Source organism: Phascolarctos cinereus, unplaced genomic scaffold, assembly GCF_003287225.1.
Source record: "Phascolarctos cinereus isolate Bilbo 61053 unplaced genomic scaffold, phaCin_HiC Scaffold_2;HRSCAF=192, whole genome shotgun sequence".
Classification (NCBI taxonomy): Eukaryota; Metazoa; Chordata; class Mammalia; order Diprotodontia; family Phascolarctidae; genus Phascolarctos; species Phascolarctos cinereus.
This window is the reverse complement of record NW_027555625.1, coordinates 259,057,835-259,080,327: the sequence shown is the minus strand read 5'-3', so window position 1 is coordinate 259,080,327 and position 22,493 is coordinate 259,057,835. Positions and strand designations below refer to the sequence as shown.

Sequence of the window (22,493 nt, the reverse complement as noted above, 5' to 3'; positions counted from 1 at the left end):
AGGTGAGGGGAGAGGAGGAGTAGAGCCACAGAGTAAGCGCCGGTTCTTGTTGTGGAGGGAGGGAAGATTTAGAGCAGCACCAAAAGCCATAGCGTTATAGGCACAGTAAAGGTGGTTGCAAATGTACCTAACAGAAAAAAATGTAAAAACAAAAAATCCACCTCCAAAACCACAGCGCGTGTACAAAGGGTCTATTGGCAGCACATAGAGCGCACACTATCCTCGAAGGGAAGCCCGTTGCGCGTGCACAAGCCTTGATGTCCATAGGGCGTGCACCACTCTGGGTAGAAGGAGCACTGCGGGGGAAAGGAGGAGGTGGGCAGAGAGGTGTGGAGAAACGGGAAAGGGGGAACGTAGGAGCCCCTGGACGCTGAATCATAAACTCATAAAATATCAGGACTGGGAGAGCCCTTAGGGATCATGGTCGTTCCTGGACTAGGAGGTTGCCTTCTACCCATTGCCTGTCTTCCAGCTGCTAGAGCATAAATCCAGCCGAGTCGGGTGCAGGGGGCCGGGCCCTTCCAGTTTAACTCCCTCAGCGCGCGCCCGGATGGAACCCGGACCGGCTGGGCTGTGGGAGGGGTAGGGCGCGAGGAAGGGGCGCGCGCGGGGAGGTGGCTTGAAGCTCGACCGGGGCGGGGGGAGACTTCAGGAGCGGGGCACACTGGCCCCGTGGCCCTCCCGCCTCCTCCCCCGAGGAAGGGGAGGGGGCTTCGGGGGGTGACCGGGCCGTTCGTGGTGGCGGCGGCGGCGCCGGCGGCAGCAGCAGCGGCAGCGGCAGGCGGAGGGAGAGGAGGCGGCGCCCTGCGCCCTCCAGAGCGAGCCACGGCTCAGCTGGGAGGCCAAGCGGGCGGAGCCGCGGCGCTGGAGGCCCCGGGCCCCTGGAGGCTCAGTCCCTTGGGCAGGCTCCGCGCCGCCTCACACCCCGGCCAGACAGGGCCTCGGCTAAGGTGAGCCTCGGGCAACTCGGCAGGGCCCGGGGAGGCACCAGGGGGGCGGAGGTCAGACAGTGGGCCCAGAAGCCGGCGTCCATCGCGGCCTGGGAAGGTAGCTGGGCCGGCCGGGCCTGCCGGAGGATGTGCTGCCCTCCTGTTCCAGGGTGTGGAGAGAGGGCCTTCCCCCCGGGAGGTGGGGGTTTGGGGCGGGGGGAAGGTGTTTTGCACTTTGGAGAGGTCTCCCAGAGGTGAAAGAGGAGGAACCTAATCCCTGAGGGAACTGGACTCTTGCCCCTGGTTGAGGGGATGGGAGGGTAGGGGGCTAATCCCTGGGAAAACCGTTTTTATTGTCCTGCTGTAGAGCTTAGCCAGGGGGAATGTGGAGGCTACGGGAGTATAATTTTCGGAACCTAAGGGGGACATATAGAATCTCTCGGTATCTTAGTTTCTTCTTTGTAAAAAAAAAAAAGACATCACAATTTCTTCCACCCTAATCTCCCAAATGAAGTCTTAGATGTTCCAGCCGTTTGAGAATTAAAAGCCACTCAAAGTGGGATTACTGTTTGTAAGCTTTTCTGTGAGCAGAGTAAATCCCCCAGAGAGTTGGCATTTCTGTTTCTTTGGAGGCCATTGCTAGAGTTGGAAGAATGATTGCATTTGACAAATATTGAACTCCATATTCTTGCACATAGTAGGTCCCTAACGAATGCCTGACAAAGTGAAGATCAAGAATCAAGAAAATATCCTCCCACCATCTAGATTTCAAGTTGAAGGAACCAAAAATAGGGTAATATCCTGCTCCTTTGTGGTCTCCATCCTAACTACAACAGTTACTGTAAATCTTACTGCAGCTTTATTTGTTAAAAGTAGCAAAACTGTTGTGATGTTGTTAATAGTGTCAGGATTACTCTTCCATAAATATACAGTACACACCCTACTTGTAGGGCAACCACAACTCTTCTAACTGTAGGGGAAAAGGATCTCTCTGACTCACCATGGTCCTGAATTAGGAACAAGGAGATTCTTGAAATAATATCAACTCTTCCTCTTGTCTTTTGAAACTGAATTCAGAATTTCATTTAAAAAATATAGGGGGAAAAACTCAAAATATATAGTAAAGCCCAGGACTGGACTGCTTCTGTTCCAGAACCCTTTGGTGAGGTATAAAGTCTAATCCCTTTGTAAGGACAGAGCCAGGTTCAGCAATTCAACAGATATTTATTAAATCAGTGCTTATTATTTACAAAGCACTGTGCTAGGTTCTAGATTGATAGTAACCCTTGATAAAAATTGATTTTTAAAACCTTGATAAAAAATTTAGAGCATCTTTTCCATCATAGATTTTGTTGTTGCTGCTTTAATCCATGAATCTTTTCATTTATTCTTACCTCTTGGACTGAAATGAGATTAACAAGCTTTCTCCACACACACAGTTTTTTTGTTTAAACAGTTTCTTTTGTTGAAGCTTGTATTTTGCTATTAACTGCAGGTGTGCAGTATTCACAGTGACTGCACTCTATTCCCAATTCAATTGCATTCACAGTGGGTACTATATTTTGGCAAAGCCCACTTTTAGTTTTGCCTCCAAAAAGCCTCATGAATTCCCAGTACAGTTTTAAAGAATGATTCATCTAATGTTTAAGATCTGTTTAAACTACAGTTGACAATATCAAAACAGTAAGATGTTGCCAAGAGAAATGTGTTTGGAGATTTCATCTTGGATGTTTTGAGTTCTTTTTTTAAGCTGATTCTTGAACTAGATTGTTAAACAGTTTAGAAAACTTTATATATGCAATCCAAACTGTATTAAACATTTAAAAATACACTTCAAACCAACATAAATTTCTTTATCAGAATAATGATGGTGCAGTTTATGTAAGTAGAATTCATTGGCCAGATAGAGTTCATATTCTTTTCCTTCCCTTTTTAAAAATTTTTTTTATTATAGACTTCAGTAAAAGCAACAAACATGAACTTTTCCATCTACACAGAAAAACAAAGATTTTGTATGAAATCACAAACCTCTATTTTGTACTGAAACTTATATCATTTCCCCAAGAATGTATCTCCTTATGTCAGTTTTTATTTAAAACATAATATACAACTTTGAACAAGTACATTTTGTTCCAGTGTGTGTTCTTTTTTTTAAAATTTTTATTTCCGGTTCCAAATTCTCTTCCTTCTTCCAGCCCCTTCCCCACCAATTGAGAAGGCAAGAAATAAGATACCCATTATACATATGAAGTCATGCAAAACATAATTCCTCATTAGCCATGGAGAGAGGGGGGTAAGGGACGGGGCAAGAAAAATACAGTTAAAGAAAATATGCTTAAATCTGCACTCAACAGTTCTAAAGTTCTGTCTCTGGAGGTGGATAGTATGTTTCATCATGAGTCCTTTGGAATTGCCATAGGGCATTGCCTTGATCAGAGAAGCTAAGTCTTTCACAGTTGATTGACATTACAATGTTGCTGTTATTATGTAGAATATTATAGTTCTGCTCACTTCACTTTGCGTCAGCTCATATGTCTTCCCAGGTTTTTTTCTGGAACCATCTCCTTTGTCATTTCTTATAACACAATAGTATTCCATCATAATCATATACTACAACTTATTCAGCCATTCCCCAATTGATTGGCATCCTCTCACTTTCCAATAATTTGTCACCACAAAAAAAGAGTTACTATAAATATTTTTGTAGTTATGGGTCCTTTTCCTTTTTTTCTGATCTGTTTGGGGTACAGACCTAGTAACAGTATTGTTGGGCCAAGTGTATGTAAGGTTTTATAGCCCTTTGGGTATAGTTCCAAATTGTTCTCTGTATGGTTGGACCAGTTTAGTGTGTGTTCTTACAAAAATCTTTCATTTTTTAATCATCTTAATCAAGCATATTCTTCCTGCAAAATTTCATTGACCACAGCTTATTTTTGTTTTTATCTTTAACTAAACTTTATATTACTATGGTTCTAAAACTTTAGTATTCCAAGCTACAGCAACTCATCCAATGCATACAGTTGACCTACACTCTTTTCAAGATTCATTAGGACCATAGTTCCTTCTAGTGAAAAGGGAAAATGGGTGAAATCCCAGTTCAATTCCTGTAGTCTTAGATCTAGAGCTCAAGCACTATTTGAGAACCTTGTGGCATAGTGGATAGAGGGTCAGCCTAGGAGCCCATGACATATACTAGCTATGTGGCCTAGAATTAACTTCTTGGTACCTTCATACAACATTCATACTCTAAGTTGCAGAGGGTTTCCCTATACTCTGTAGTGAAATGGAATCACAGATTTAGACCAAAAAATGTATGCTTAAGAATAACAAAATATTAAATGATTTTTAAATGTTCCCTTTCCACCACATGACAGAGTTCACAAAAAGCCATTTCTTTGCTCTTATGTCAGGGGAAAGGCAAATTTTCACGATCCATTTGTTACAGGAGAGGTAGCAAGTAGGGGAATTGCATTACAAGTTGTTAAACTGGTGATTCCTGTGTCATTTTGGTATAGATCATTTTTTTATTCTCCAATTTGGGAAAAAATATAATGCTGAACAGGTACAGCTGTGATAAATCTTTAAAGAGAGAGGTAAGAAGAAGTTAAAAGGACATGTAGATGAAACAATTAAGAATCAGGTCTGAGGCATTTCTAAAACTAAATCAACGTTTCAGTGTCATAGAATTCACTCCTGAGGAGAACCTCTTCAAGTAATTGCATTTAAATTGTGGCATTATAGTTTCATACTTGGAATATAAATCATTTCATTTGCTTCATAATTTTCTTTTTGAAGCTGCTAATTATTCATAGGATGATAGAATTATAGCTTTAGAGATGGAAGGAATCTTGGAGGTCATCTAGGCCAATCCCTTTAATTTTCAGAGGAGACCCTGGCTCAGAAAGGTTAAATAACGTGACAAAATCATATGGGGGTAGGACAGTAAGTTTCAGGACTAGAATTTGAGTGCACATCCTCCAAATCCAAACCACTACTCCAGAAATGTTTTTGGTTTTGGTTTTTAAGAACATCTTGTTCATTTTCACGATCCTCTAGTCTATAGATATAGATTTATATAGCTTTATAGATGTTTGGTATTTCGTTCCTCTTTGGAAGGAGTCTGTGTTGTAGATCTATAAATACCAGATAACTAGCTTGAAGGGAAATGTGGCGTCATGATGGAGAATACTCAAACCTAAATTTTCAAAATCTGTAGTAGTAGTTGCAAGCGATTTTGCTTCCTAGTCAGCTTAGTTTCCCCATTCATTTTGTAGGTCACAATGCGATATCCTCCCTGTTGGAGGTAGCAGCATGACTTATTAATGGAACATTCCCCCAACATAAGAGTCAGACACATGGTCTGTAGTCCCAGCTCTCTCACTTACTCTTTCCCCTTCTGGTCCTTTATTTCTTTGTTTCTACAATGAAGAGGTCAAATTAGCTGAACTCCAATGTTACCTTCCAGTTTTCATATTTTATGAGTCTAAGCCTAGTCACAAAGAAAAATTTCCATTTTTTCCTCCTATAGTAGTAAAATTACCAAATTATCCCACATCTGTGTAAACTAGAATAGAGCCTTGCCACATACTTATATATCGCCCCAGTGATTAAAGAATTAAATTTATAGTTAACATTAATATAGTATGATTTTTATACATTTAATTTTTATGTGACCTACACTATTTTTGTAACATATCTGATAGTTTTGGATTCCATAGGTTTGCTAAATAGAATGATTTATCAAATAACTTTTGTGTTTAACTACTTTTAACTAAGAGAGATACACAAATAAATTGAATCAATAGAAGGCTCCACCAATTTGATGAGATTACATAAAGAACCTAGAACCTGAGTTGAATCACATAGCTGTTTAGTTTGATATGTTGCAGTATTCCATGCCACCACAGGATTAAAAATAATATGACTTTCTCCTGAGCTGAATTGCTGGTAACTATCTTTACAAATTAAATATGTCTATAGGAGGTAATGACAGTAGGCAAATATTAGTTTAAAAGTTTCTGGATTTTTTTCTTGATGTACTTTTAAGGAGTTATTTATAAAGGAATTACAATGTACTTCTCAGAAATTTTGATATTTATGGCAAAATTGAAATACCGTAAGAAGACATTACCAATTCTGTCATGCTGTTTATTAACATCATGGGTTTCTTGTATTTAGAATATAAATGTCCCTTTCTTTGTTTCTTCACAGGATGTGAAACAGATATAAATATAAAAAATCATCCCTTTGCACACTCCATCATTGTCTGCTAGAATGTTTCTAATGAATGCCCCTCCTGTGATTGCTCTACAGTCAAAATGGGAGTCATTTGGACAGTCAGGGAGTTTTAGATTTCCTGTGTGTTTCTCAGAATCTGAAGAGGATATTGCTAGAGCGTCTGTAAGTGCAAAAGTTCAAATGATCATAAACAACCTGCAAAGTGAGAAGGCTTCCTTGGGTATGAACAATGAGTACATTATGCAGAAAAATCAAAGGGGAGGTAAATACAAAGGAGCCAGAATTGCAGCTGCTAATACGATTGTGCTTAAGGAGCACTCTACATATGCCAAAAGTGAATTGTCTACTGAATTTGACCACATGGAAGATGACCCCTCTGATTTTGGACCTCTTGTATTGGAATCAGATAGTGATGATTCTGTAGACCGGGAGATAGAGCAAGCAATACAGGAATATCTAAAGGAGAAAAGCAACACTATTCAGTCATTACCCAGCAGCAGTGCAACTTGTTTTGGTACAACAGATGGGAATAACAGAGTCAAACAAGATCTCCCTCAGAACAATATGACCACTCACCTACCTCCTATGAAATTTAAAAGTGATATGGTATCAGAAGCTGTCATTTGTAATCCTGAGGAAATCCATGGTAAGCTAAGAGCTAGTTCTCCTCTTAGTGTAAGTAGTGATGACTCTTTTGAGCAAAGCATACAAGCTGAAATAGAACAGTTCCTGAATGAGAAGAAGCAACAAGAGGTCCGTAAGTACAGTATCCCTTTGGATAAAAGAACAGAGCAAAAAGAGGTTTTCATGAAAGCAGTATCAAAATCCAATAAAGAATCCATTGTCAAATCAAGTCGCCAAGATTTAAAGCAAGGATGTAAGGAGCTAATCTTCAAACAGTATCCAGAATTGGAGAAAACTAATGTACAGCCCAAGTGCTTCAAGCCTAAAATCAGCACAGAATCTGAAAACTTTACTAATACAAGGCTGGCACCTCCTAAACTGGCAGGTACGTGCCATTCTTTAGAAACAACACAAAACAAAGGTGTAGAGAAAAAGCATTCCTGGGCAAATAGAAGGGAACAAAGAATCAAAAGTGCAGCTATTGTATATGAGATATCTGATTCAAGTAGTGATGATGGCATTGAAGAAGCCATTCAGATGTACCAATTGGAGAAAACAAGAAAGGAAGCCAGTTCTACAGTGGATAGTAACCTATTGCAAAAAACACAGCCCAGAGATGACAAAGTATCAGACTTTACTACAGGTATTGCGGTTGGTTCTTCAAAAAGTGCCTTGCTTGAAAGCCACAAAAAAACATTGAATAGCAAGAGGAAACAGACTGCTACAAAGGCTACAGAACTGAGCAATAGTAGCTGTGACTCCAACGAACTCTTTAAACCACTGAAAGAAACCAAAGTTTCTACACCTCCCATGCATACAATTGCCAAATGTGAGTTTACAGTACAACCCTCATTCCAGGCTGAAACATCTGCTGAGTTAATGTGTGCAGAAGCTATACTTGACATTTACAAAACAATCATGCCTTCCCATGTGGAAAGCAGTGACAGATCACTTTCTACAAACCCTCTCTTCTCTTCCCAAAATGTGCCTTCCCACCCTGACAGTGATAGCAGCTTGGTAGACAGTGATGATAGCATTGAGCAAGAAATCAGAACCTTTTTGGCTCTTAAGGCACAATCAGAACGTTTACTAGCCAAACCTGTAAACCTTTCCAAGTCTGTGCAAGGACCACTATTGCCTGAACATAGTAATCAAGGCAATAGCCCCAAAGTCCCTCTTTCTAAGACACTGAAGTTATCACTGTGTTGCAAAAGGAAACTGAAAGGGGAAAAGAAAATGGTGAAACAGCTAACACCGAAGAAAACTAGAGGGTTAGAAAGAGAATGCCCACAGGAAACTGAGTTTGGTCAGGTGAAGATTCATATGTTCCAAGAGAAAAAAGATTTGAGCAATCAGGATAAAATCTGTCAATCTGAAAGCAAGGAGGATGAGATGACTTGTCAGTTCCTTTCTTCTGATTTAGTTGGGCTTATTGATGAGCGCATTGCCTTAGACCTGAGAAGTAGTATATCACAAGCCCATGGTAAAGTAGCACAGGGGAGAAATTTGGAACAAGAGAGGCCTGGGTCTGGTGATAAAAGTAGTTCTTTGGACAGTGATGAAGACCTTGATACTGCTATTAAGGACCTATTAAGATCAAAGCGTAAATTAAAGAAAAGATGCAAGGACCCCAAACCTCACTGTAAAAAAAAGGTTAAGCTTAGTAGCACAGGAACTCAATTTTTAGATAAATTTAATAAGCTCCAAAAACACTGGAAAGGTAAGAGTCCTCACTTACTGAAAAGCTGTCTCCCAGGATCTAAAAGAAACAACAGGGAGAACACAGTAAAGAAACCTTTGAGCACTTGTAACAACAAAACAGAAAGAGGGAAACAGGAAAAAAAGCAGGAGGATCTACAGCTGGCACTCCAATTGGAGAAAAAAATTTTCTCAAAACCTATGTTAGTTTCAAATGATATGGAAATCAGTGAAAATCAGAACTCTACAATCAGTACAGTCTCACTCTCTGATGACAGTAGTTCGGTGGATAGTGACGATAGCATTGAACAAGAAATTAGAAAGTTTTTGGCAGAAAAAGCCAAATACTCCACAAACAGTTCAGAAATTCAGGAGGGTAGTGTAACAACAGCTCTTGGGATAGGGGGAATTTCTAAGCCTGAAATTGTTAGTGGAAAAGAGAAGCATCAGTCCATGGGGCATCAGCCTGGCTGTTATCCAGCCAAAGTCAAAAGAATAAGATAGCTTCTCAAAAAGCCAAGGACCTAAAAATCTCTGATAAAACTGTAATACAAAGTGCAATAAATATTTTAAATGATGGTAGGAAAAGTACATCCTGTCCTGGAAATATCTACCTCCATTCTACTTTGGCTGTAAAAACAAAACATGAGACAGTGACACCTAAAAGTTGTTGTGGCAGTTTTTCTGTAAAGGAAGCATCAATAGATAAGAAAAATGTCTGTATCAAAGACAAAGTCAAAAAAGTCTCAAACCCACGGATACAGAAAATGTTGTCAGTAGGTTGCAGAACTACTGTATTACTGATATTACCATTCCAGAAAAAAGGAGCCCTTTTCAGGGAACATGGTGCAGCAAAAGTATGTGTGATCAAAAATTTGTACCTGAAAATGAGAGAAATTTGCTTTCAACAACAAACAGTATACTGTACAGAGTGATTTTGTCCATGAAGGAATGTTCCAGAATATTTGTGTGCTTAACACAGAAGGTAGAGAAACAGTACAGAAAGGGAATCATAGGAAGGAAAGAGAAAAAAGATTAAAGGATCAAACAAAGAGTTCTACAAATTGTACAGTAGGTCATCAGCAAAGTTTACATTTGACTGGATTTCATTCTCTGATTCCAACTGGAGTATTTAATTTTGGAAAGAGTACATCTCAAGGTCGCAAACAAACAAATCTTTTAGATTCAAACCAGGCAGTCCCTTTGCAGGTGCCCCTCTTCACTTCATTAAAAGACAACAAATTGAGCAAAGATTCAGGAATATTTGGAAGCTCATATTTACTTTTAAAGAAAGAAGGGTCTGCTGGCAAAAGAGAAAGACACAGGCAGAATTAAACATGTGTGAAGTAAAGAAATTCAGTTCAGAAGGGAAAATACTAGATTTGAGAAATAGAAGGATTGCTGATAAAGATGCCCGAGATCAGAAAGTATTAGAGAATGATTCCAATGAATTTAATGGCACCTTCATTGAGGAAAGCAGAAGTTCATTCATAAAGGAAAAGATCATAAATTTGTAAATACATTTTCCCATAGTTTTCAAGAGTTTTTTTATAAAATAATTGAGTGTAGAGAGAGAACTAGAACAGTTACTTAGAGAGCCTGGTGTTTAAAAGGGGGGAAAGCAGTTGTCTGGAGTTGCTAATATACATTCACATGTACATATGTATACTAATGTGAAACAAATGTTTCTATTAACAGGTGTGTCCTGGGTAAATATAAATTTGTAGCATTTTATAAATTATTTAAAGTGCAGTAATGAAATATTTTTTTTAAATCCAGTAGTTAATTTTCTAGAATATGTGTAACTACAGTATTCTGTGGTCATATATTATTATAGATGGGAAAACACCCATGTGGAATTAGTGATTGTGAGGGACCCAAAATAAATAGTCAAACCTAGGCTTTTCCAGTAATTACTAACACTGCCAGCTTTAAATATATGTAACATTTGACTAATTACTGATAAGAAAAAATTTAGATATTAAACTTTGGAGGCCTAAAAAGTCATTGATGAGACTCTTTAAATAGCAAATTCTTTTGGTGGTTCAGGCAAAGGTATCATGTCAGTAAAATTCCTTATGGAACATTTTTCTATCCAGAGTGAAATAGACTTTGGGGACATAACTTCTTAAATATAGATCCCATCAGTCTCAATAAACTCCTAAGCATATTTTATGACAACTCTTTCGGTAACTCAAAAAAGCTCTCTTTAAGTTTTAGAGCACGTGATGTCTGTATTAATATAAGAATCCTCACTTATCCCTTATAGGATTTCCTTCTACTGAAGAAATCACAGGTCAAAAAGGGGGAGAGGGAGAACTTTTGAACAGTAATTATTTCAAAGCACAAGTACAGTTGAACAATTGTTTGAGCTCTCCACTTCTAAGCTGAGAAATCCCAAATAAAATTATTTCAGTGGCAGTATTATATGTACCGTACAATTCATATTTCCAAAGTATGCCTGGTAAAAGTAATCTGAAGTTTTCTAATATATAATCTTGTTCCATAACAGAACAATTATAAAATCTAAATTAACTACTTTTTGTATTGGAGCTACTTTTTTTAATTTTTTAATAGTGGTTGTAAAATATGAAAGTTATGCATGTTTTTAAATTTCATCCCCTTTTCTTGATATGTGCAATAAAATAAGCACTGCTTATAGCTGCTTTAGGAAAATCAATCACCAAACATTTGTTGAGCACCAGCAGTGTGCAAAATGCAATATTAGATATTGTGGAGGGATTAATAAGAAATGGAAACTCAGCTCTTACCTTTAAATGAACTTAAATCCAGTTGGATGTAGACAACCTAAAACACTTGAAACACATATAACATGTTTTGAATAATTTCCTGGGGCATTATGAGCTACTATCAAATATTTTCAGTGTCCCAGTCAATCACATGTATGTATCTACATACACACAGAGGCTATATGTATATATTGTCTTGAAATACATGCTATACATCCATTTAGCAATCATTTAATAAGCACCTTCAGTCTGTAAAGCACTGTACTAGGTGCTGAAAGAGATACAGAGATAACTAAGGCAAAATCCTTGCCCTCATGGAACTTACAACCAGATATGTAAGTATGTCTTCCTTATATTAGAAATTTATTTTCAAACCATAATTCAGTTGTCATAGCAATTGCCTTTCAAAGCTCTTTATACAGTGACTCAACTATTTAATGAGGACAATGGGGCTTCTGTAATGAAAGAAGTGGAGTCAAAGAGAATTTCTTTGTTTCATTGTGTATTCTGATGGGGTGGTGTTATGCCAATGGATTATAGACTGTTAAAATGAGATAGAATGGTATTAGTCATACTGTATTATAGTGAAAGACATAGCAACTTTTCTACTTACATTGTGGGCTTAGGGCTGCAGGGCATAAACATGTTAGGACATTTAAATTATGGGCATTTATTCCTTCATCAACCTTGTATTGGTCAATACTAGACTTTTGTTGTCTGACCAGAATTTTGCAGAAGAACATTTCATTTTCAAAAACTTTTTAACCTAACTTAGTTTTGGTGTGCCTAGAACAGTGTTTTGTCTTAAGTTTAGAATTGGAGTTAGTTGGTATTTTAAAATTCAGATGAGTTTTTCTGTATGTTATTTTTCCACAAGTTTAAGCAGTAATCCATATTAATACCTGAATATGAAACAAGGTACCATTTGTGTTGAATGTGTCCTTATTGAAAAATTTTGGTAAAACAGTTTTAGGATTGAAATTTCTATCTGATGCTCCGGTTGGTGTCTGTGTGTTTATAGCTTTCTTTTTTTTTTTTTTGGTAGGATATTGGTTCACTTAAGTGCTTCCAAGTTAAATACAAACTCATGTAATCTGTGCTTTAAATGTCATTTCATTTTTAAAGAGCACTTTTTAAATTAAAAACAAAAATCAACTTGTTTTGTATATAAGAAATGGTATAAATTCATAAGTTTTAAAAACTAATAAACTGAGGACTGTTCATGAACCATAAAAACCAGTTTTTATGTGCTTTATGTTATTTCAGAAGGTAATTTTAAGTTGTTATTTAAGAGCCTATCCACTTCAGAGTAAAGATCCTAGTGAATTAAAGTATGTCATAAGAATAAAAATCTTTACCCTTAGGATCTTACTTATTTGACCAATCTGGTTACAGAGTAAGAAACAACATAATGCTTTGAGTATTGTTTAGTATCTCTTAACATTAAGGTTTTAATGGTAAACAAACAAAAGCTGTCCCAGTGCAATGAATGAAGAAACAAGGTAAAACCAACTTCTGCCTGTCTCATATTGACCTCTTTAATTCTTCACACTGCTCCTTCATTCAGCCAGCATTTTTTAAAATTTATGCATGCACAGCATTGTGCTAGACACAATGAAGAATATTAAATAAGTAAAAGACAAAGTCCTTTTCCCCCAGGAATTTATTGTCTAGTAGCAGAGGCAAAATATAGATGAAACAGCTAGGAATAATCACAAAGCAACACCTTCCTAATAACTAAATGTTTTAAAGTAACAAAACAAAATAAGCTCATCACATCCTTAATAATATAAAGTCACCTAAGAAAAACAAGCTATAAAGAGCCAATGATATTCTCTGTGCCATCAACCAACCCATTTTCTATTCTCCATTTATGACATTCTGTCTTCTATTTCATTGCCTTTGCAGAGACATTGTCTTTATAGTTATCCTGAATATACTCATATATGTATTTTTTTATCTCCCCCATTAGAATGTAAACTCCTTGAGAGGAGTGAGTTTTATTCTTTGTATTTATATCTGCAGTACCTGGTATGTAGTAGGCACTTTAAAAATGTTTGATTTGATCGATAGGCATTTAATGAATCTTTTTTAAAATCGAATTGAATCTTTAAAATGAGGAAGTTGAACTAGGTGATCCCCAAGGTGCCTTCCAGATGTCATGTTCTATATAAATTGATACAATATGCAGAGATAGGGCTAATATTATGTAAGATCTCAATGCTAAGAAAATAAATTAGGCAAGATTTGGGGTTGAGGCAGGGACCAAAAGAGATCAGTGAGGAAAACCACTTAAGGGAGGTGAAACTTTAGTTAGGTCTTGAAGGAAATGTAAGGTTTGGATGGGTGGCGAACTTTTCAACCAATTTTTATTGAGCATCTTAACTGTTTTCAAGGGAATACAATGAGGAAAAAGCACCTGTGTTCAGAAGCTCACAGTCTAGTAGGTTTTTGTTGTTTTTTTTAAGATAGGCAAACAACACACGAGGTGGATGTGATAAGTGTCACAAACTATATATTACTGGTGTCAAGAGAAAATAGAGATCACATAGGGTATTAAGAGCATCTAGGAATAATAGAGGAGGCAGCATTTAATTAGGCACTTGGAATATAGAATAGCTAAATATTCAGACAGTAAATTTTAGGTGGAATGAACAACATGAGTAAAAGGATACAGACAGGAAGGTGCAGGCAGTGTTCAGCAAATAGTTTAAATAGAATGTTTGCTGTGGAAGAGATAAGATTGGGAAAATATGGTAGGACCATTATCTTTCCCACTAGGTAGCACTTAATGAAATTACTGCTACTCACAATGTTGGAATAACTTTTCTTCTGATGGATGCATTATGATTTTTACCTACTCTTAATTTCCTTTGTACCTCATTTTCTTTTGATTCTGGTGATAACTTGGGCAGAAGTTAATTCATCAGCATGGTGATGTAGTTGTCCTTACATTCGACAAACTTTTGACCTTTATTTGGTTAACAACACAGGTCATCTATGTGGTGCCATGGGTAAGAGTGCTGGATCTGGAGTCAAGAAGCCCTAAATTCAAATCCTGCCTCGCACGTTTACTAGCAGCATGATTCAGGACAAGTCATACCTCAGTCTCCGTTTCCTCATCCATGAAATGGAAATAGCACCTGCCTTGCAGGGCTGTTGTGAGGATCAAATGAGATAACATATAATAACTATAGTGATAAATGCTAGCATTTATATAGTGCCGACAATGTACCTATGCCAGGTACTACATACTTTTTATAAATCAATTTACTTGATATACAATATTCCTAAGAGGTAGGTGCCATTGTTATCTTCATTTTAGAGTTGTGGAAACCAAAGCAGACAGAGATTTAAGTGACTTGCCCAAGGTCACACAGCTAGTAACTCTGTCTGAGGCTGGATTTGAATTCAGGTTTTACTGACTCCAAGCCTAGAGTTTATCCATTGTACCACCTAAGGTTTTGCAAACCATAAAACACCGTATAAATATATCATCATCATCATCATCATCATCATCAGACAGTACTAGAATGGTTGTACTGAATTGTATTCCAAACAGAAGACTTCCCCCCCCGCCCCATCATAGTTAACATTTTTTCAGATGTGAAAGTTTCAAGGTAGATGCCACAACCTTGACGAAATTCTGTTTTTAGAGAAGAAAAGTCCCAGGATCTTCATTTCTCTGTCCCACAAATTACTTTATGTTATTAAGGTTTACTGTTTCCTGTACATATGGAGAATTAGCAAACTATTTACCTTATACTTAGCAGAGACTGGCATTTCCCTTGTATGTTTTGCAGCTCCTCTCCTCCCACATCTCTTGATCCTGGGTTGACACTAGAACCTTATGTCATATTGTCCCCAGAGCTGCTGTGTAAGAAGTTTAACCTCCAGCCACTCAGTAGAAAGCTTGACAGATAGATGAAGCTCTTTGAAGCCCTAATTAGAGTAACCATGTAGGAAGTCACACACAGAGTCAAGTTTGTTTCTTTCGTTTTGTTAATCTCTATCTCTTCAAGATAGTTATGTTTACTTGTTATATTGGCAGGGATATGACATTTTCACTGATTACTGGTCATATTTTTATATTACCTCTTTTAACGTAGATTCTCTTTTAGATTAGGAAAGGAAAAAATTAATTGTTCAAGATGGAATGCTTGTCTGATAAAGGAGTGCTGGGCCAACCTACAGTCAAACATTCCTCTCCAGCAGGGCCTTCTCTACTGTTTTGAGGGAAAGTTGTTTAGTCATTTTCTGTCCTTTCCAACTCTTTGTTTTTCTTGGCATTTTAGGGTTTTCTTGGCAAAGATAGAGGATTGGTTTGCCATTTCCTTCTCCAGTTCATTTGACAGATGAGGAAACTGAGAAAAACAGGGTTAAGTTACTTGCCTAGAGTCACACAGCTAGTAAGTGTCTGAGGCCAGAATTGAACTCAGAAAGAGGAGTCTTCCTGACTCCAGGCCTGGCACTCTATCCACTGCACCACCAGCTGCCCCTATTTTGAGGGAATGCTATTCTACCAATGTATATGATGTAGTACCATATGTACTTTTTGAGTAGTTTCTTAGGACAGAAAATCTTGGTATTCTATGCCAGGGTAGGGAACCTGCAGCCTCAAGGTTACATGTGGCCCTCTAGATCCTCAAGTTTGGCCCTTTGACCAAATCCAAACTTCACAGAACAAATCCCCTTAATAAAAGGATTTGTTCCGTAAAACGTACATTCAGTCAAAAGGCCACAGCCAAGGACCTAGAAGGCCACACGTGGCCTCAAGGCCGCGGGTTCCCCATCCCTGGTCTATGCCTACTGAAAAGTCACTATGCTAAGTACTGGAGGGCCCAAGAAATATAAGAAAGACAGTTTCTGACCTGAAGTTTATATTCTAGTACTAGTGAGAAAACAAGTATGAAAATACCACATAATACAGTGGGGTGTGATAAGTGAGACTGTCTTTGTAGCAAGGAATACAGAGTGGAGTTGTTTGGGAAAAGCTAATGTTCAGGACACAGAGTAGTTTGCTGTTATAATACATCCGCTTTTCTGGCAACTACATTCTTCTTCTCTTTTCTTTAGAAATCCTGACTAGAAATCAACCAGAGTATCCCTTCCTTCATTATTTTAAGTACGCCCAGTTAAGATGAACATTTACTTCTTGGCATTTAAAGATATGCTTAGTACATAAAAATACTTTAAGAAAATAAAATTCTCAAGACATAATTACCAGGGTTTATGCCAGTTGTTAAGAACTAGACTATAGGGGCAGCTAGGTGGTACAGTGGGTAGAGCACCAGCCCTGGAGTCAGGAGGACCTGAGTTCAAATCCAGCCTCTTGACACCATTTGTGTGACCCTAGGCAAGTCACTTAACCCAAAATGCCTCACCCAAAAAAAAGAACTAGACTGTGACATTTTTAGTATAGCAAATTTATTGTTATAAGTTGGTAAATTTCCTTGCATTACCCTTTTAGAATCATTTAGCATTACTGTCATATACATTCTATCAGACAACCCACAATAGAAATACAAGCAACTTAAAATGCATTCTCTACAACATTTAGGAAAACAGAAATGTGTGATCTGAGAAATTTTTTTTTTGTTTTTTCATAACTGCTTTCGAATATATTGTAGTTATGAGAAATGCAAGTACTATTAGGTTATAAGGAATCTGAGATAACTTAGTATTAACTCATTAGGTTTGGATTCCATTAACCATAAATAATGAACATTGTTACTAGTATGCTAGAGATCATTAGATAATTTTAATATGGCCAATTATGACATAATTCATTCTGTGAAACCAACTGGAAATATGAATACTTGGATTTAAATGTTTTGATTGGAAATAAAAATTTAGCTAGTGATAAAAACTCAAATCAAGTCTACATAATACACAAGGCTTACCTCCAGAAGGAAATGGGGATTTTACCTGAATTATTGAGATAACTCCCAGTTTATTTGTGCTTTTATTTCAAAGACTGCCTCAACACAGTGCCTCAACATAGTGCAGTACAATAGTTATTTAATCAGTTTAGGTTAAAAGAATATTGATTTTCCTATTGGTTTCATTCTTTTAAGGTGATAACAGTTCTCAGAATCAATGTTACTATTTGGATTTCTAGTGTTAAGGAAACATTTTGAAAACTTTGACAGTAACTTAACTATTTTTATATTTGGTCTTTATAGTTTCAACAGAGACTAAAAATAGAAGTGTTGAAATGTTATTTCATAATATGAATAGATTTTTTAAAAAATAATTTCAGTTTGATGGTTGATGTTTGAACTGTTTCTTCAACGAGAAAGAGAACACATTTAATTTTGTAACATATAAGTATATGCATATATGTATATAGCATATATATAATCCGATTTCAGATTCTGTTTTTATATATCATCTATTTGAATTGATTCTAATTATATAGCCCAAACTTGTAGTTGTTTTTTTTTTGTTGTCTCTCCAGACTTTATAGAAATTTAAAGTTTCTACCTCATATAGGACTTTTTAAAGTTTCCAAGTCTGTTTTTCAGTGTATTAATAAAAGATGAGCAAAAAGTGGCCAGCCACAGTGTTTGATTTCTTCTCATCTTTTTCAGTGAGAAGCCTTTTTAAGGAAATACTTTCTTTAAACAACATATTCACAATAATAAAGTATAAAGGAAAAACATTCATATTTATCAAAGGCCATTAATAGAATGTATTACTCAAGGACTCCTTTTGAGAAATTTAAACTGTTTCATTTGCCTGTTACTTATGAATATAAAACAAAAAATTTTTAAATAATATCAGCTCCCTTCCATTCCCTGTCTCCCAACCCACCCACCCCCTACAGTTATCCTCTAGGTTAGAGGGACAATGACCACAATATCACCCTGACAGTCCAATGAAACCAAGCCAAGCCCAGAATCTAGCCCCAATGCTGCATCTTGTGTTTTCTAAGGATCTGTTATTTCATCATCTTCAGGCATTTAGATTGTAAACCCTCTATAGCTTAACAACTCTGAAAGATCACTTAACTTGACAGAAAAATCCATCCCCCTGCAGTTAGCCTGGTGATAAATTCTTCCAAACTTGGCTGTGCTGGTCTTCCAACAACAGGCACAAGCATTTAGCTTGGAAGACCATGCCAGAGGTTATGCCCCCACTGGTTGTCACCATGCTATGAGGCAGCACTCAAGTAGAATGTGAGTGGCAGGAAATCATCCAAAACCTTTCCATTACGCTTTATCTTCAGTGGCAGTTCCATATGAGCATGAAAATGTTTCCAGGTAACTCTACAGAGAACAGTTATCATTGCATATAAATTTATCAATTAAAGAACCAAGCACTGTGTAAGGCCTTGTGCCTTGATTATCCATTTCAGTCAATTCATAGAATTCAATGTATTTCTATTGATTCTCATCTTAGTTGAAATGTTTAGTAGAAGGTTATTTTCTTTCACACCTAAAATAGCAATGAGGTTAAAACAAAAGATAACTAGTACTTTGTACATTTTACTGCCTCAAAAATATGCAGAAAATTTTAGGAAAGTTCAGTATAACTATATTTTTTTTAAAAAGGCATTTTAACAGGAACTGATTACACTGATTGTTCAGAATACTGCAATGTGGAAACAGGATTACCATTGAGGGGGAAGTGCTCATTAATCACAGATTGATGGTTTATTAGCATTGTAACTGGGATGGAAGTTCAATCTATCATAATACGTGATGAAATTAGCAGTGCCTGTCACAAAGCTCTTGTCAGTGTAGACATTAAAACTGTTGTTTCTGTATAATCCACAATTTCCATAATGTTGAGAAAATGTACGTGATGTAGTATGAAAACTTTTCTAAAATTAAAAAAAAAACTTTAATTAGAAAGGATAACAGTTTATTTGTAGTGCTTTGCAAAGCATTTCTTTCACCACAACCCTGACCCCTAGGCATATAGTACCTACTGTTGATAGGTATTACAGGTAAGGATACTAGACTGTTGAAAAGTTAAGTAACTTTCCCTTCATCACTTAATAGTTACCCAAGGTCACATAGGTAGTAAGTGGCCAAGCCAGGATTAGAACCCAGTTTTTCTGGCTTGGCTGATGTACTTTATGCTCTATGAAATTCTCTCAATAGCTGCATTGCTAATCACTGGGATACCACCATATCAGTATCAATGATAAAGTCTTTTCAGAAATAAAATGAGTTCTTGATCTTCATGATATAATTCTTTGTTATGTTGTTTAGGCCTACTAAGTGGCACAGTGGATAAAGTCTCAGGCCTGGAGTCAGGAAGACTCTTCTGAGTTCAATCTGGCCTTGTGTGTGACCTTGAGCAAGTCACTTAACCCTGTTTGCCTCAGTTTCCTCATCTGTCAAATGAGCTGGAGAAGGAAATGGCAAACCACTACTCTACCTCGGCCAAGAAAACCTCAAATGGTGTCATGAAGAGTCAGACATAACTAATTATTTACTAGGACTATTAAAGTAAGTGACACTGACCTTTATCAGATGTTCTACCCAGACTATTCAGTAGACTGTTTTTAAGAACAAGTGTTACTATTACTGAAGGAGATGCAAAGACGGCACCTGTCCCCATGATAAGTCAATCAAAGAGGATTTATTTAATACTTACTATGTGCTGGGCACTGTGCTACAAACAGAAAGGCAAAAAAAAAATTTTTTAATGGTGCCCCCCTCAAGAACCTTACATTCTAAGGAAGAAAACAGCATGTAAATAATGAGGTATATACAGAGTAGATGGAAGGTAGTTTCAGAAGGGAAAGCACAAGTGGAGGGGGGGGAGGAGTGGAGTGACAATGGGAAAGGCTTCCTGTAGAAGGTGGGAGTTGAGCTGGGTTTTGAGGAAAGCCCAGAAAACTAAGAAGTAGAGGTCAGGAGGCCAAGCATTCCAGACATGGGAGAAAGCCAATGCAACAGCACTAAGGTGAGAGATGGAGGGTATCAGTGAAGTCTAAAAAGATAGGGTGAAGCCAGATGATAGAAGAAACCTGGGAATGATAGGCAAAGGAATTCAAACTCTGAATAGGTGAGGGGTCTCTATCCAATCTATTATATTATTTTCATTGGTTCTCTTAATGGTTCTTAAGTATGTTTTGTCTCCCAAGCTTCAAAACAGCAGAGCAACCCTCTCTGACCCTATTTTTTTTTGTACAGCACATTTTTATTTCCTATTTTCATACATAAAGGGAACTTTGAAAACAATGACACCAGCCTAGTTGTACAATAGCAAATCACATAACTCTCCAACTCGGGCTTGTTAGTAAATTCTCTATTCAGCACTGTCCCTCCATATTTCTGTGAGAAAAAAAAAAAAGAGCAACCATTACTCTAATATAGGGGTTTTTTTAAGGGAATCTTTCATCATTTACATTTTTTTATCCTTTGGAATATCCAGTAATAATTCTAAAGCGAGATCTCAAAGATCATTTAATTCAGTACCTTCATTGTGAATGACTCAAATAATAGCACAGTGCCTGACACACAGTAGGTACTTAACAAATGCTTGTTTCATTGATTGAATAATCTGTATGTTGTTATGTTTTACTTGGCTTGAAAGCAGAGAGTAATTCAGACAAGGGAACAGGCCAGGAGAGCTGATTTGCCTTCCCTTAGGGGTGGGGGTGAGGAATATGGATCACAGAATAAGTCAGTGTCAAAACCAGGAGTAGAATCTAGACATCCTGTCTCTCAGTTCTGAGCCCTTGCCCACTATATCACTCCTTTCATGTTACGGCTTTTCATGGTTTCCACCTCCACCTCCTCGCCTCTCCCCCCAATTTGTCTCTCTTTAAATTAATGCCTAAAAATGTTTAGTCTCTTGTCCCATAAAAACCTAACGTCTCTCCTGAAGCCCATCTCCTACTTACAGGCATTTCATGTACAGTAGGTGCTCTGCTACCATAGGTTTGGTTAGATGTCCTGTATACTGGATGAGTTTCCTTAATCCTATTAGATAAAAAACACATTTTATTATGCATCCTAATAATTTATCTAAGCCACATCCCAGATCACTTTAGGGACAGATTTTTTTGTCTAGAATAACACTAGGAGAATCTCCTAGAGGGATCCCTTAGAGAGGAAGGGAAGGAAGTTAAGAACTACCATTATTCGGTACTGACTTCCCAGAAGAAAGAGAAAGGAGGCAGCTGGAAAGAACTGTCATTTTCTCCCTATGTCTGGTTATGCCCGGTTTAGTTTCTATGGCCCTTCCCCATCCCCCCACCCCCACCACTTCCAATTGCCTAAACAACATCCCCAACCTCCCCACCCCGACCCCAGGCCAGCGTTTCCTCCACTCTCCTTCAATTTATAGAGATTAGCTTAGTTGAGTATCAGTTGGAGAATGCAATGTCTTCCTGGAAGACTCTGGGAACACTCCATAGATATATTTTTCCTTGGAGAGGCAGAATTCTGGATTAGTAGGGCAGAGCCAATGTCCACCGCTTCTGGATAGGCTTCCAGGTTGATCTATCGGCCCCTTCAACTTCGGAGCCTTTTCGGTGGCTACTTCAAGGAGAGGTATGTTTGGAGCCTATATATAGTGTGGCTTAAATACAGGCACTATGGAAACAAGCTGAGGCCCCTAACGATTTATTTCCCTAATTTAGAAGGGTAGTTTTTGATCCTGTTAACTTCTGTGTCTTCTAATTAGGCAGCCTTAGGCATGTTAGGTAGGGAGTCCCTAGTCTAGACCGTGACATTTTGCTTTTGAAGGCCTTATCACTAGTTCTTAGTCTATAAACCCTCCCTGCCTCCCATCTTTTTACAATATTATACCCATAGGGTTCTCTTTCTCACCTGTAGCCCTGAAACCACCCAGGGTTATTGAACCTGGCCGGCAAATTGTGGCTCACTCGGTAATAATCACTGGTTTTCTCCAAATAACCTTCTGCCTTTTGTTCATCGTAGTCAGAAGATTGTTGAGGGGCTTCCTGGGGCATTTTCCCTCCTGTGTAACAGAGCAACAATTTGGGAGGAAACAGAAGAAAGAGGCGAAGCAAAATTAAGCTGAGTTTTTCAGGGCAGCAAACATTCTGTTGCTAAGCAACTTAGAACTTGACTTGAAAGTACCTTGTTCTTAAAGGTACAACACAATTCCATGCCATTTTCAGAACTCCGTTTATGTAACAGAATTCATTTTTATTTTAGATTGACAAGCTATATTCTTTAAGATGGTGTAATAATAATCTTTTTTGTTCCTTGGAGAAAATGCACATAGGATCCCAATAAACATTTATGGAATCAAGGTCCATTTA

At 37.7% G+C, this 22,493-nt stretch overlaps 2 protein-coding genes across 3 annotated transcripts; one reads left to right on the top strand and one right to left on the bottom strand.

Annotated features, from left to right (window-relative positions):
• The first annotated feature begins 663 nt into the window (after positions 1-663).
• PPP1R26 (protein phosphatase 1 regulatory subunit 26) lies at positions 664-10,959 on the top strand. The gene is given in 6 exon segments (XM_078149964.1): positions 664-950; positions 6,141-8,955; positions 8,958-9,218; positions 9,221-9,391; positions 9,394-9,792; positions 9,795-10,959. Coding segments are annotated over 5 exon segments (3,795 nt in total). The 5' UTR covers positions 664-950; positions 6,141-6,203; the 3' UTR covers positions 10,007-10,959.
• A 7,475-nt stretch (positions 10,960-18,434) lies between these two features.
• On the bottom strand, positions 18,435-22,280 carry PIERCE1 (piercer of microtubule wall 1). Of its 2 annotated transcripts, none has more exons than XM_020981912.2 (3): positions 22,036-22,280; positions 21,105-21,183; positions 18,435-19,067 (listed from the first exon to the last, which is right to left on the bottom strand). In XM_020981912.2, exons 1-3 carry the CDS (start codon positions 22,176-22,178, stop codon positions 18,879-18,881), a joined length of 411 nt encoding a protein of 136 aa, XP_020837571.1. In that variant the 5' UTR covers positions 22,179-22,280; the 3' UTR covers positions 18,435-18,878. The 2 variants fall into 2 exon arrangements, with proteins under 2 accessions (XP_020837571.1, XP_020837572.1); XM_020981913.2 differs by lacking the exon at positions 18,435-19,067 and adding an exon at positions 19,083-20,532.
• Positions 22,281-22,493: the final 213 nt, after the last annotated feature.

Bases quoted from the DNA above. Each gene is read 5' to 3' on its own strand.
- PIERCE1 (XM_020981912.2), bottom strand. From the start codon at position 22,178: ATGCCCCAGGAAGCCCCTCAACAATCTTCTGACTACGATGAACAAAAG. The intron at 21,184-22,035 runs GTGAGAAAGAGA...TTTATCTAATAG, and splicing joins GGGTGGTTTCAGGGCTACAG to GATTAAGGAAACTCATCCAG. The intron at 19,068-21,104 runs GTAAGTAGGAGA...TTTTAATTTTAG, and splicing joins CTACTGTACATGAAATGCCT to AAAAGTTTTCATACTACATC.